The sequence below is a fragment of the Crocuta crocuta genome, unplaced genomic scaffold, assembly GCF_008692635.1.
Source record: "Crocuta crocuta isolate KB4526 unplaced genomic scaffold, BGI_CrCroc_1.0 scaffold248, whole genome shotgun sequence".
In the NCBI taxonomy this organism is placed as follows: Eukaryota; Metazoa; Chordata; class Mammalia; order Carnivora; family Hyaenidae; genus Crocuta; species Crocuta crocuta.
In genome coordinates this window covers 675,509-691,112 of record NW_027532409.1, presented here as the reverse complement: position 1 = coordinate 691,112, position 15,604 = coordinate 675,509, and the positions used below count along the sequence as shown (strand labels likewise).

The 15,604-nt window shown below is 46.9% G+C and overlaps 1 protein-coding gene across 1 annotated transcript in view; it reads right to left on the bottom strand.

Moving 5' to 3' along the window:
- PTPRT (protein tyrosine phosphatase receptor type T) overlaps positions 1–15,604 on the bottom strand; it is a 703,891-nt gene that overhangs the window by 680,245 nt on the left and 8,042 nt on the right. The window contains exons 2-3 of the mRNA XM_077778839.1: positions 12,878–13,149; positions 6,624–6,705 (exon numbers count right to left, since the gene is read on the bottom strand). Coding sequence (XP_077634965.1) covers positions 6,624–6,705; positions 12,878–13,141 — 346 coding nt within the window. The 5' untranslated portion in view covers positions 13,142–13,149. The remainder of the gene's footprint in view (positions 1–6,623; positions 6,706–12,877; positions 13,150–15,604) is intronic.

Genomic DNA, 15,604 nt, shown 5'->3' with positions numbered 1-15,604 from the left:
TATAATTTTGTAAAGTTATTTTTGGAACTATCAGTTCAAGTCGATTCTTCAAGTGGGACTGAACGTAAACCCGGTAAGCCCATTTATGCCACAGGTTTAAAGGGGAAGGAACATCCGCTCCGTGCAGGGAGGGAGAAGGGCCTTAACTCCAATGCTGGGAGGCTTTGTGCTGGGTTTTACAAAGGGATGTCTCTCTGTGCCCTTGGGGACACTGGGCCAATGGTTTAACGTCTGGGACCTGTGCACTTAGAGATGGATCTTCTCTGGATCAGTGTCCCCTGCTGGCTCTGACTTCCAGCTTCTCCGCAGACAACCTTCTGTCTGGATTTTTTTCATCTTCAATCCCTCTTCCTGCTTCCCTTCTAAGTTCAACGATAGAGAGTTCAGAGGCTTAACGGCCCCTAATGTTAATATTCTGGTGAAACACTGATGGTTTACGGCAGATGCTGAACTCCTGCACCTACAGGAGCCAGTTACATAAATGAACAAAGTAGCTCAGTCATAAAACAAAACATAAACAAATGACCACCTCCTTGCCCTATCATTCACTTCCCTGCTTTCGGTAGAGACTTGGGTAAAATAAAGATTTCTCTCTGTGTAAGAACAGCAACATTGTACACACAGTAATAACTGGTGTCTGACACCAGCCTCAGTACCGAGGAGGCAATAAGGAGTGGAGGAGACTAAGGAAAATGGATAAAGACCCCACAACCCCTTGAAAGAGGGCAGCTGTTACTTAAATCCAGCAGATGAAGGCCATTCCAGAGTACTTTGCTCACTGCAGTCAACTGTCCAATTTCTCACCCCACGTAAGAAATCCAGGTTTTATGTGCAATCTCTCATTCTAAAATCTTGACTGAATTTTTGGGGCACCTGGGTGGCTCAGTCAGTTAAGCACCTGACCCTTGATTTTGGCTTGGGTCATGATCTCACAGCTGTGAGATCGAGCCCCATGGCAAGGCAATCCACACTCAACATGGAGCCTGCTTGAGATTCTCTCTCTCTCTCTCTCTCTCTTTCTGACCTTCTCCCCAGCTTGTGCTCTCTCTCTGTAAAAAAAAAAAATTAATTCCATTAAAACACCTTGCAGACCTAACAAAACACACCTGCAGGCATGCTCCCCTGGTGTGGTCTCTGTTACACAGCTCCTATGGAAGTCACCCAGAATCATTCCCACTGGCCGGTCCTGCCATCGTCGCTCCCATGACTGCAGGCAGCATGCTGCAGATCACATGGCTGCGGGCCCGATCCAGGTTCCCAACACAGGAGCTTATTGAACACCCTCCTCCCTGCTTAGTGCTCTCTCCACCTGCCCTTACTCTGGTGTCTGCTTTTGGAGCTCAGGCCTCATCTCCACCTCATGACAAAAGTCTCTCTCTGGGGATCCTCCTCATGTTGGGGACCTGTTCAGGCCACTCCTGAGCTCCTGGTCTCTCTGACCCCTCTTCCCCCCCCCCCCCCCCCCCCGTCTTCTCCCCACCACACTGCACTTCTGAGCCCTCTGCTCATTCAGCTGCCACCCCACCCCACCCCCACCTACAGCTCTGGGAAAGAGTTTATGCTGCCAGCTTCAACATGCCAAACACAGTTGTCCTTGGGGCCCAGGTCGGCCTCCAGCTTGTGGTTTTAAACGCTCCACCCTCGCTCCCCATTGAGACCCAGCATCCCCAAAGTGGGATCCTGCTGAACGGGGTTAACAGAAAACTGGTTATGCATCTGGGGCAAAATACCTTGATGCTGGTGACATTTAAACTCCTGCAGATGTCAGTGCAACATCCAAAGACATATTATTGTGCCCTTTATCTCGCTCTTTAAACCTGACGGTGCTCAGTAGGAAGCCACACAATTGAGGAGAAAGAGCAGTACACACATTAGAAACATGGTGCAGACACTCCATGGGCTCAGTGACATGGCCCCCCAAGGTCGTGATGAGGGGGAAATAAAAAAGTCTAAAAAAGTCCAAAAGTCAACTTGGGGGCTAGAAACTTAGAAACTAGGTAGAAAATTGTGCTGACATTTATTATACGTGGCTACCACTGTGGTGGTCCTGCTAATGGCTAACACTGAGAAATGACAGCAGAGAGGGACTATGACTAAAATACTTTTACAATAACAAAAAGTTTTAAATGGGCTATAAAATATAGACGAGAGGTTTCAGTTTGTAAGAGAAAATAATTTCCTTTGAGTATTACGCCTGTGTGTCAGTCACTGTTTTGGGAGCGGCGAGGCAATCACTAAAAGTCATAACTTCAGCTCAACTCAATCAGTAGTACAATTGCAAATCAGGCACTAACCCCCTTGGAACTTTCGGGATATTTGGTGGAATCGCTTATTGATAAGCACTGACCTGATGTTAATAGAAAAACTGTTTGGGAGGACAGAAGTGGAAAATGACAAAGCCTGAGAAGAATGTCTATTTCTCCATACAGTTACATTTTTAACAACCACAAGTGAAGTCATAAATGCATTAATATGAAAGCTTCGGGGGGACAAAAGCACTTTCAATCCAAAGGACAGTTCAGAAGCCACTTACCGGTCTGCGTGACTCGCGATCCCATGAGCAGCCCCCAGGACGCACGCATGGCGAGCACGTTGCAAGGCATCACTCAGGCTCCACCGCTGATAGACTCCCACCACCCCAGCCTGCACCAGCCAGTCGCAGAAGCCGAAATCCAGGGGTGGGCCATTTTTAATGCCTCTGCCTCCCAAACTAACCTGTCAAATGGGACCAGCTGACTCTACCTCCTAAATGTATCTCTGATCTGTCCACCTCTCCTCTGTTTCTTCACAGCACTGCTGACCATCTGTTATGGGCTAAACTGTGTCTCCCTGCCTCCCAAATTCTTTAAGTTTATTCATTTATTTTGAGAAAGAGACAGAGAGCAAGTGAGCACATGAGCAGGAGAGGGGCAGAGAAACAGGGAGAGAAAGAGAGAGAGAGAGAATCCCAAGAAGGCTCTGTGCTGACAGCGCAGATATGGAGCTCAGACTCACAAAGCGTGAGATCATGACCTGAGCCAAAATCAGGGGCAAGACGTTCAACCAACCGAGCCACCCAGGCGCCCCTCCCCCTGCAAACCCTTATGTTGAAGCCCTACTGCTCAACACCTCAGACTGTGACTGTATTTGGAGATGGGGCTTCTAGGGTGGACCTTAATCCATCCAGGGTCCTCAAAAAGAGAGAAAATTTGGACACACTGATATGTATCAGGGGCATATGTGCACAGAAGAAATCCCATGTGAGAACACGGCTAGCAAAGGAAAGAGGCCTCAAGAGTAACCAACCTCATCATCTTCATCAGACTTCCACCTGTAGATCTGTGGGTAAATAAACTTCAGCTGTTTAAGCACCCACCCCCAGACTGTGGTATTTTATATGGGAGCCTTAGCAAACTAATTTACATTCTGTTATAGATCACGTAATTGCCAATTTCATTTCCAGGGTCTTCAACCCCAGTGGAAGGGCAGAGAATGATTTTGAGTTACTCCCATACACCCAGCACAGCGCCTGTCCTGGAGTTCACATTCCAGTAACCACATGCCGCAAGTTGAATGGACAGCTCTCCCCCAGCCTGGTCCAGGCCATTACCACCTCTTCCGTGACTCTGGAACTTTCCTCCTGATAGGTCTCCTCACTTCTGTATTCCTCTTCAACTTGTCTCCACAGAGGAGCCAAAGTCATCTTTTAACACTCAGAGCAAATCAATCCCTAGGACAAATCCCTCCAGTGGCACCTCTTTGCTCTTAGATTAAAACCTAACCTCATCGTGACTCTCAGGGGCCTGCGCAGTCAGGCCTCGGCCTCCCTCCCACTTTCACCCACACCTATGCTCCCTACACTCCAGGTCCTCCAGCAGCACCTGCGGACTCCTAGTGCAGGGGCGTGTCCCCCTCCCTAGATCACCACATGGGGGACTCTGGTCTCAGCTCAGACCACATGTGCACAGACACCTCTCCTACCTCTTAGACTCTATCTGAGGACTCCCCACTCATACCAGCCACTCGCATTTATTATATTCCCAGCACTATCACTATCTGAAATTATATTCATTACTATTTAAAATTACTTACTGGCTTTCCTCCCTATGCCAGTCCGCTAATTTAACACCACGGAGATAAGGATCTAACCAACTTGATCATTTAAGTATCCCCTGTGTCCAGCACAAGTTCTGGACACATAGCTAATGCACAAAAATTTAATTATTGAAAGGAAGTATGAATGAAAGGCTGGAGTAAATGTGGACTGAGCACAGAACTTAACCAGGGGCCTTTGTAAGGCATCATTCACCTCCACACAACTCAGGAGGTGCGGATAGACCCCTGAGGACTATATGCACTGGCAGTATTTGTACATATATAGTTAAGTGGAATTTTTCTAATTCCAGCCACTATTGCAGTGTCCTCACATTTTGATTTCTGGGAAGTTTAAGCTTAAGGTGCCTAAGCATCAAGGCTGAATTCTGTGTTGCACTCACATTACAAAGGAACACAGCCAGAGTCACGTCTTACTGAGTTATATCCCATGGCCCATTTGCTGGGTAACTGGCTCTTGGCAATTCCATAACCGTGCAATCCACACTCCTCAGCAGGAGGAATACAAGGCTGTCAGGAGAATCCTAAATTCAGGAGCAGCCCCAAGGAGAGGGAGAATTCCAAGGGAAGACCATGAGACTTCAGGGTGGAAAGGCACCCAAACACCCTCCAGAGAACCCTCTCCCACAGAGATTTCTCAGAGAGAAGGGAGCCTTTGGCTTTAATGGCAATCCATGGACAGTACTCGGAATCAAGGGAGAGCTGAGGGTAGAACAATGGACGGGTATCAGGTTGGGCCTGACAGCAGAGGGGAGCGGAGAGATCTGGGATCCCTTATGAGAAACCCAGGCTGGGTTCTCCTAGCAAGAGCCACAGACAGACAGAGCGCAGACATCCAGCACTGGGTAAGAAGCAGGGCTGCAGCAGAAGTGAGTGTCCCTGAAAAGGATGGGATGTGCACAGGCCTTGGGGACACCAACCTTGTCTCACAGACACTACCTCACAACTGGGAGAGCTGTGCAGAGCTCAGTGTGTGCAGCTAAGTGGGCCACAGGGAGGGCAGACATCTCCTGACACAGCTGCCCAGGGTGAGGTCAAGGATCATTCTTTAATGGGCAGCTGATGCTGACTCCCGGAAGGCCAGTGGAGGGAAGGCTTAATCAAGGTGAGGGGATTAACTGCGTATCTACTATATAAACACTGCATGGCTGGGGGGGGGAGGGGCGGGGTAGAGTTCTGGGACGCTCTTCACATGAGGTCTGGTTCAGCGGGCATGACTGAATTACCAAAGACTCAGGAAGTAACCCAGAGGATAGAAAGCTTAGACCACAGTAATGAATAATCCAGTAGGATCTCAGCATTCCTGAGAGGCTGGCTGATTTGGGGAAGAAATAGGGCTCTCTTATACAAACACAAAATACAATTATCCCAAATGCTGTCTTGCCAAAACCCTTTGGAACTTGTCCCAAATTCTTCCAAAGAAGGTGCTCTAAGCAATGAGTCCAACAATGGCATTCCAGTGCCGGGGAAGGAAGTGATGTTCAAGGCACTAACAAATTCACTGCAGAAGAAGTGGAAAGTGTCATTTCAATTAAAGCAACATGGATGGGGCTGAACTGAAAACAGCCCCAAAATGAAAGGACTGAAAGGCCCTGTAAAAACCAGGGGCAAGGACACTTCTGGAGAAAACCGCAAACTACACCACAGCCTATGGCATGACTCATGGCTACAAAGAGGGAGTAGAGAGGGCCCTCCAGGAGTCACCTGCAACCAGACGGCCACTAATAAATTAATGAGAATCTCCAATATGCAAAACGCTAACAAACTAAGAGGGCTGCTACCCGAGCTAGCCTCCCTCAGAGGTGCCCTGATTACAGCCCCCCACCCCCACCCCCAGCCAAGTGTCACCAGATATGATGCCATCCAACTCCCTCTGGGATTTTGTGAAACTGGGAACCACAGCTCTTTGCACAGATGCAGAAATCTCAGACTAAATACAGCAAAAAGAACTTCAAGGGGAAACTGGATGGGCATGGAAGGAGCGGTACGCTTTGAGAATTCTTGACACTGTATCAGAAGTTCTAACCACTGTGAGAAATCTCTCCCTACGCCTACACAGAGCTGATGAGTGTATTTAAAATTACTTTTAAAGAATTAATAGCTTTGGGGTACTTTTCCCTGTGAGTGAGCAGTGGGCTAATTTGCCCAGTGTTTTGGTGGTGTTCTTTTTTTAAGACAATTGCACAAGATTCCATCCAAAGCCTTCTAATTCTTCCACTTCAGTGGTCTGAATCCCACTAATAAACAATCAGGACTTTAGACTCCCTTAATGATGGAGAGAGATTCAAACGAAGATGTTTTGCCACTCTCTGCAAATTTCCTGTAGGTGCTGCCTGTTGAACAGGCCAGCAAAATGACGAATTTATTCAGGACTGATTGCATTGAGCATGTAAGCATTTTTGAAGGATTAAAAAAGAGAGAGAGTGAGAAATGGTTGTGAGCTGAATGAATGGTGGTGGGGGCACTACAGCCTCCAAACTCCCCAGTCGGGCAGGGAGCGAGGCTGCGTGAGGAGGAAGGAACAGACTTACTGCATGGATGAGCAAGGACCCGGACCTCGTCCACAGCGATGTAGCCAGGATGACCCTTCAGAGAGACGGATTCAAATATCACCTGTAACACACAGGGGGGAGAGTCGGTTTCGCACAACTGGTTGTAGGCATTATAGGAAGCTGCCCAGCCCCCCAAACCCTCTGTTTAAGCTTCCCATGAGGGCCCCCCCCCCCACCAAAGAGGCATTACAGTAGTCTAGTACACTCCCCTGCCAATTGTCTTGGGTTTTCAAAACAAGGTAAAAAGGCCACATTCTAATGACCAGCAAAAGAAGAGTCAGTCATATGGAACATTTTTAACAGATTTCAGAAATAACACTTGAATGCAGAAAAACCCAAACATGGCCTGAAACCCCAATCTGCACTTTTTTCATTGTTGTTTCAAGTGAAACACAGAGAATAATGGCTTCCTAATATCCCAAACTTTCTTATGAACTGTGACAGGAGCTTACCTCAGAAGCTACCATAAGCCAAGGAGGGTTTACCCTGATTTGATTGGAATATATTCTCTCTGAATTTTTTTTTTAATTTTAATTCCAATACAGTTAACATANGCCCTCTGGTTACCATCAGTTTGTTCTCTGTAGTTAAGAGTCTGTTTCTTGGGTTGTCTCTCTCCCCAGTCTGAATTTCTTAATAATACCTCTCGAAGGTAAGCCCCCTGCACAACTGTCAGCGTCCGGGAATCCAAAGGCAACAAACTCTTTGAATTATCCATTCTGACTCTCACCCAAACTATGTATTTCAGTAGAGATTTTAAAGCTCAGTTAAGAGCTGTCCTTTCCACCCCCTGTCTAACTTCGCCTAGGAGATGTGACTACCCACGTGGACACTGTGATTAATGCCCTTGACCTCCCTAATTCCAATGGTGTTTATCTCCCAATCAGCTTCAGTCACAGGTATGCATACTTGGGCCTCTCATATTCTTTAAAAGCTCCCCTCTGGCAGCAGGGTCTGCTCTAGTACAGCCCAGCTGTATTACAATAGCATTTGGGATTCTCAATAGTTTTATCAACATTCATTCTCAACACTTCCTTACTTCCCACTGCAAAACTGCCCCCTCCTCCTATAATCTGGACTTTTCCCCCCAACACTTCCCCTAGAACTGCTCTCATGGCAAATGCCAATAACCTCTTAGATGCTAAATCCAATAGATAGTGTTCAATCTTTACCTTAAGAAGGAAGACAGTGTAATGCTTGCACTCGGATCAGAATGCCTGGGTTCCGGTCTTGGTTATACCACTTACTAAGCATGTGACCTTGGCCTATCCTAATTATTAATAAATGTTCCATGAATGAATACAAGGCTGGTCATGGGAGAATGGTGAACAGTGAAACATACATTTGTTCAGTGTTCTCTCTCCCTTCTGCAGAAATAAGAAATNTAGGATAGGTGAGATTTGGGTTTTTCAAAAACAGGAGAAAAATATTCTATAATAAACAAGGGAAAGAATGTTCTGGTTTTCCATTAAATGAGTTAATAAATGCAAAGGGCTTGCAACATACATGGTAAGATATTGATAAATGTGACTATTGTTGTTCTTACTCGTGAGAGAGGGATGGAAAGAAGAGAGGGGAATGTGAGAGAATGGTGGCAGGTTTGGAGAGACGAGGAAGCTAATGGACTCTCCAATGTGACTGTCCCCGGTAGGCACCACCCCAAGTTTCCACTGAAGTTCATTCTCTCAGTAGACTCTTTGATGTAAGTCATGACTGGCAGAAAATTGCAGAGGCTGGACTCTGGGTCCATGGGGAGTTATGTGGAAATAAAGAGGCACGTGTGGCTTCAGGGAAAAGGGGGTTCGGGAAAGGTGGTGGGGAGAAAGTACAGAAGCATAGAGAAAAGGACCATGGCAGCCCAGCAAATCCTTGATGAAGGCTCCAAACTCACAAGACATTAGAACTAGGTCCACAGTATATAAATACCAAAGCTTTACACCAAAGCTCTGGATACAGCTGAGACTAAAGCACTTCCCAAGAAAGAACTGGGAAAAGTCCTCCCCATCACTGCCAGATCACTCAGAAAAAAATGCTCACAAACATGCAGGAGCCCAGAGCATGTTGTCTTTGGCGTGCCATTCCAGAATCACAACCTTTTTTTATAAAAATCATGCTAGCTGCCATGATATAGACACCCTCAGTTCCTAGGGAGTAAAGAGTCAATAACACAGATACGAGACTGGATACGTCGCAAATAGTGCTAGAAGGGAAAGAAAAGCAAGGAAGATCCATGGTGGACCCTCCAAGGCCTGTCTGGGGTCACTTGCTGAGGCAAGTCCCCTGAACACTCTCGATGAGGCTGGCACTAAATTGAGTAAAGAACTGTAGAGGCTACTTGAGTGCTGTTTGCAGCAGGCAGGGAGGGTGGAGTGGAGGACAGGCACAAGGAGCTTACCATCACCCAGCAACACTTCATGTCAGTGTAGGCAGGGACCCTGAGGGACAGAGGGGCAGCACAAGGCCCGGGCTGGGCAACCCACCTTCTCTGCAGGACATTCTTCAACCCTAAGGCCACTAGGACCTACAGTCAACTACATGTGCCCTAGCCTCTAGAACCTTAGAGGCCTCCTGGGGCTTGCATGGAAAGCCTCAAACCACTCTCCATGCATGAGCTGTGGGCAAAGCTAGGAAGTCATCTCCCAGAAGAGGCTCAGAGATGCATCATCCTCAATTTCCCGAAAAAGCAGGTTGGGTGCATGTTAGGGGAAGGGGAAGAGATGTCAGGCCATGGTTTAAGGGAGCTGGCATTTTATCCTCCCCTTTGGTGGTCTTTCAGCAGAGAATCTGTATAGGAAGAGTTTCAAGGGGCTGCAAACATTTTCAGCAAACATGAGAGAGAAAAATGTCGGCTACCAGCACCCCTCGTAGGAAGAAGATCACATGTATTTTCATGGAGAGGGATTGCTGAGGGTGAAATCAAGAGAGCCTCTCGCCCACACCAGCCCCAGGAGGCCTGGCTAAGATGAACAGGAGAGTCTGCTGCTCAGCAGAGGGGGGAGTGGGAGAGAGGAGACGGGGTAGAGTGTGAACGTTGGGAGAGAGCAGCCTCCTCTGTGAGATGCACCCCATGAATTGTGCGCGAAGCTTCCACACCGAGAGAGTACCAGATCCCCGAGAAAGAGACTGGACTCCAAGTCCAGCTGAATCCAATCCAGGCAGGTCCTAGATTTCATGAGTTTACACAGCAATTATAAGCACTGAATAAAAGACAACTTCACCTACGCAGGTGATCGGAAACGGACTGAACAGGTAACTGATAAAAAGTTCTCATTTTTTTAAATCTTGGGACAGAACAGCTTCAAATCATTAAAAACATAAAATAGAGTTAACCTGACCTGCAAAGGGGCAGAGATTTAAAGTGTAGCTTAGGCGATTTTAATAAGCTCCAGTTCTCCGGAGAGGAGGCAGGTGTGGGGCTAGACAGCAGGCAGAGGTTCATCCCAGGCTCTGCTGAAAACCTGATGCCACAGAGCCCACTAATAGGAAAGATGAAATTTCCCTGTTTATTGCAGGGCTGAAAGTCCATTTTGGAACTATGAAATATGACTTTAATAAATGAATACATAAGCCATCAGGATCTGAGTCCCAGCCCTGCTAAAAACTAAAATTGTATTTAGTCCACAGAATCATATATGCAGGACGGGAGCTCAGGGTCTGATGAATTTTAAAATCTACTTTGCAAGTGTCTTTGACTCTCTGGATAGATCTCCCCTTCTCTCCCCTGGATGTATGTGTGGGTGCATGTAGGTGCATCTGCACCTGTGTGTGTGGCCACGGGACTATGCATTAGTGGCTGTGTGTGTGTGTGTGTGTGTGTGTGTGTGTGTGTGTGTGTGTGTGTGGTGGGGGGAAGAGACATGCCTCTTCTAAACTGCTGCTTTCAGTGCATTAGTGGCCTTCTCGCCACAAAGCTCACAGCAGAGGGTATAATGTAACGTAATGATGCTATAGTGCCCAACAAGTTGGAAAAGAGAAAATTCTCCCAGATGAAGCCGCCTATCACAGGGATGCCACAGAGCTTACAGAGCACAGCTCAACCACAGTGGGCATTTCTTCAAAGAAGGAATCCTTCCTCTTTTTCTGTTCTTGCCTCCGTTCCTCCCTCCTTCCCCCCAATGATGACCGAGGCCCACTGCAAGCCTGACATGTCGTTTTATATATGTGCAATCGCATTCAGTGCAGAGAAGAACCGTCCATTGTTTCTTCTCTCCAGTTTACAAATGAGAGCAAGCGATTCGGAATGATGACAGGATACATCCAACATGACACAGCTAGTGAGTGGAAGATTCTCATATGGGCTTTTTTCCCCAAAAGCAGGAAACGGAGCTTGGAGCCAGAGGACCTACGCAGGATTACAGGAACCTCAGTTTACCAATAATATGCCCTACTCTAGAACACAGGACACACTGCTTCCCAGCACAGGAGATTACCACACAGATAAACGAGAGACAATATACCTACCACAGAGCTGGGACAAAGGGCGTACCCAAGAAATGTCCTTTTCCCTCCCTATACCTCATCAAAGAACATGGCCACAGTGGCACTCTCCTCTCCTGGGTCGCTTTTCCCGCTTATCACACTTGCACTTGTGGCCCTATCCTATAATCCATTTATATCAGGTCCTCAATAGGGGTTTTCCAGTTGCAGTCCTAAGGCCTCTCTGGGGGTATCCATGACTTAGGGACACTTACTTTATACTCACTTTTACAGGGGGGTAGTCGTGGACCTGGGCATCCAGATTCAGGTCCAAGCTTTTCCAATGATTTGCTGTGTGCCCTTGGACTTCAGTATCCTTCTCTAAACCTCAGCTTTACCACCTACATCAAGGTTCAGCAGACTAGAGCCTAGAGGTCCAATCTGGCCCACCACTTGGTTTTAGATGTAAAGCTTTACTGGGACACAGCTACATCCTTCCACTCATTTCCATATTGTGTGTGGCTGCCCACACAGTCTATCTGAAAGGAATATACTATAGATGCTAAGCCAAAGGGGCCTGAGAAGCTCCAGGTCACGAACCGTGGCAGCCCCCGGTCCATTATCTGCTTCAGACTCTGCAGAAAAATGCCGATCTGACTATGTCACTTTCTTACTTAAAACCTTTCAACAGTAGGCATGGGGATAACTGCAAATAGGCAGAAGGGATTTACTGGGGTGATGAAAATGTTCTAAAACTGGTTTATGGTGATGACTGCACAACTGAGTAGATTTACTAAAAATCACTGGATTGCACACTTCAATGGGTAAACTCTAGGATATGTAAATTGTACCTACGTGCATAAAGTTGTTTTAAAAAAAGAAAAGCTTTCGAGAGTCCCAGGACAAGCGGCCCCAGAGCTGTGCTCCCCCAGGTACGCTCTGTGGACTGACACCAGCCTGTGCCCTGTGCCTTCTCGGCCCGCAGTGAGGTAAGCAGGCCAAGTGGGAGGGGTGTTTAGAAACTACCGCAGCAATGTGGCACTGCTGTGACAGTTTTACTAGTCATGAAAGCACTGGGCACAGAAAAATGGCCTTTTGCAACAGTCTGAGTGGCAGTGCTCTAGACCAGAGATTACACTTAATCTCCTTGGCCTGGCATTCAAAGCCAGTCAGGGTCTTCTGTCTTCTGCAAGCTTACCTCCCTGTGTGTCTCCTTTGTGACCCACCCTCACACAAGGGAGAGTTTCCAAACCCTGCAAAACTTTCTCACTCGCTCTTCCGGCCCCTGGCATGCACCATCCCTGACAACCCAAATGCTTTTCCCTTCCTTTTTCAATAATTATTGAAATGTCACCCTTCACGACATAGCCTAGCTGCCACCTCCCCCTGGAAGCCTTCCTGATTGCTTCCTCCCAAACACTCTATTCCCAGGGGTTATCTTCTCTCTCAGAACCTCAATCTTTTCATCCATAAATTAGGGATAATCACAGAAAGTCCCTCATCAGATCTTTGTAAGCAATTACTTTATAAGAGGCTTCAATGTCTCTGTTCTCACAGCATCCCGGAGAGCCTGCTGTGTCCCACACCACAGAAGCTGCTTATCTATATACTGGTCTCCTTTTCCCCAAGCAGGATCTCCAGGAAGGCAGGGGCCCTGCCAGATCACATATGCCCCTGCAGGGCCTTGCTAGAAGAGGCTCAGTGAACATAAGTAGCATAAGTGAGTAAAGGAAGTCCTTTCTTGACCTAACAACTGTAGGTAGGGCAAAAGGCATATAGGATTACTTTTTAGAGAATCAAACCATAAAACACCGTACCTGGTAGAAATGTGGCCAGAAGGTGCTGATGGCAAGCTCTGCCTTCACCCAGCCCTCCGTGACGACCCCAGACACGTTCCAGACAGGGTTCCCCTGGGGTCCACCATTCACCTTCACATAGACATTCAAGGCTCCCGGGCTGGACCTGTCACGGCTGGAGAAGTAGTAATGGAAATCGATACAGTGGGTGTCATTCTCCTTCAGGGTCGGCAGGAGAAGATGGGCCTTCTGGCCAGAGGCCCTCCCAGAGCTGTTCACCATCATGAAGGATCCTGGAGACCCACAGAGGGGATGGGAAGTAGAGACAAAGAGAGAAAAAGAAAATCCTTCTGATAATTGGTCATACCCACAAACATAATGGCCAGAAATCAAGTCACTCTAGGAGGGTCTGATTGATCTTGAGGAAGCCACATCCTGTCTTTCAACCTGAGTATTATCTTCTGTAATTGTGAATTTTAAAAATCTACTGAATAAGGTAGTTTAAAAGTTAAGAGATGGGAACACGGGGCACCTGGTGGCTCAGTTCACTGAGAGTCCAACTTTGGTTTTGGCTCACATCATGATCTCAGGGTTCGTGAGACTGAGCCCCAAGTCGGGCTCAGCATGGGCAGCACAGACCCTGCTTGGGATTCTACCTCTCCCTTTCTCTCTGCCCCTCCCCTGCACGTGCATCCATGAATTCTGTCTCTCAAAAATAAACGTCTTTTTTAAAAAAAGAGGGAGATGGTAACACATATCAGTATTTCTACAAAGTAGACAGTCTATTAAAATTTACAGAAGAAACACTACATGCAGCAGGTCACAAAGGAAACATGGAACAAAACCCCAGAAATACAGCTACCTGTGCAACCTCTAAGTGTAAAATGTGAAATGCAATCTCATGCAAGCCTGGGTTGTCTTGATGGAAGCCAAATCTCTCTAACGTAAGGGGGTCCTTCCAACATATTCCACTTGAACCCTTGCATTCAGTACGAGGAACAATTGCAAAGTATCCCAGGAAGACATATAAAAAGTATAATATATTCAATTAAGCAAGGAAGACTCCAAAGAAAGTAACAGACAACTAGAAGATGTTTGGCCTGGGATGGAGGGTAAGTAACACTTCCTAAGCACTTAAGGAGTACCGATGTGATGCCTAATGTCTTTTTAATATATTATTCGATTTAATTTTCAGAATGACACTGGGAGGTGAGGATTTTCATTTTATTTAAAGACTGAATGACTTTCCCTGGGCACCTCACAGAGGGAGGGATGGAGGAGACCCAGACATTCTCCAACTCCACGGTTACACTCTTACTCTCTGCAGAACACAGGACTACTGTTTTCAAGCACTAGGCAGGAGGACTGCCCACAGAAAGGAAGGTGGCCTCTTTGGAGGTGCTCTGACAGATTTAACGGTTGTTTCTACAGTTCTTCAACCCACCCTGGATCCATGTCCTGGTCCTCCCAGAAGAGGCAGAGGCCATGTCCCCATCCCTTGACTTTGGGCTTCACCTGCTTTGGTAAACAGGATGTCAAAAGACTGAATCAAGCAGAGGCTTAAAGTGTGCATGCCTAGCTACACTTGCTCTCTTGCACAATCACCATCTTTCAGGAGAAGACTGTGCCCCAGCTAGCTGCTGCCTCTTTCAGCTGAGGATTGAGAACTGACACATGTGGTGGAGAACTGAGCTCAGCCAGTGCTGAAGAACCAAGCCATCCCCACACCACAGCTACAAGCACAGCCACACTGTCAATACCCGAACCCAGATCCAACAGTGTACAATAAATGCTCAGACCCATGAGTGGGAGAGTAAATGCTCACTGCTATTTGCCATTGAGCTTCCTCTTCTTTTGCTGGGCAGCATTACTGCGGCAGTTGCTAACTGATAACTGTGCTAGAGAGGCAGATCTGCGAAAGAAGCCACAGGAGGCAAATTTCCATTCAAAGGGCCTTCTAAAAAAGGCCCTGGAGGCAAAGTTCCTTGCCACTACAGGTGGCTAAATAGAGCCTGGACCACTGAAGAGAAGTCTAAGGAAATTTCACTATCAACTGTGAGGGCCGAACTCTGGGACTTAAAGTCCCATGATGCTACAAACTAAACTGCATCATAAAACACAGGAGATAAACTCGGGATTCTGGGATGAACATTCCTACCTAGAAAAACACTGTTGCTTTGAAATCTCATTTGAACCACTAAAATCTTCAATTCAGAATGAAACCTTAAGACTGCTTATTCTCAACTAGAATAAGCCACTTCAGGAAGAGCCCTAGTCATTCACCTCAATGCCCAGAAGACTAGCTTCCAGCTAGTAAGCGCTGGGCAATCTGTTGCTCACTGGGATTCTAGAGGGTACCAAGCATTCCAAGCCCTTACTCCTTGGATTCTGCATGAATTTAAAAATAGATATGGGCACGGAGTGGGGCACTTGTGGGGATGAGCACTGGGTGTTATATGGAAACCAACTTGACAATAAACTATTCGTAAAAAAAAAAAAAAAGATAAGAAAAGAAAAAAATAGATATAGGACAGGGATGCCTGGGTGGAGCAGTCAGTTGAGCATCTGGCTCTTGGTTTTGGCTCAGGTCCTGATCAAGCCCCACATTGGGCTCTGAACTGATGGCACAGAGCATACTTGGAATTCTTTCTCTCTCCCTGCCCTTCCCCCACTCATACGCACACTAGCATTTGGTCACACTGTCTCAAAAAAAAAAAAAAAAAAAAAAATTTAAAATTTAAAAAAAAA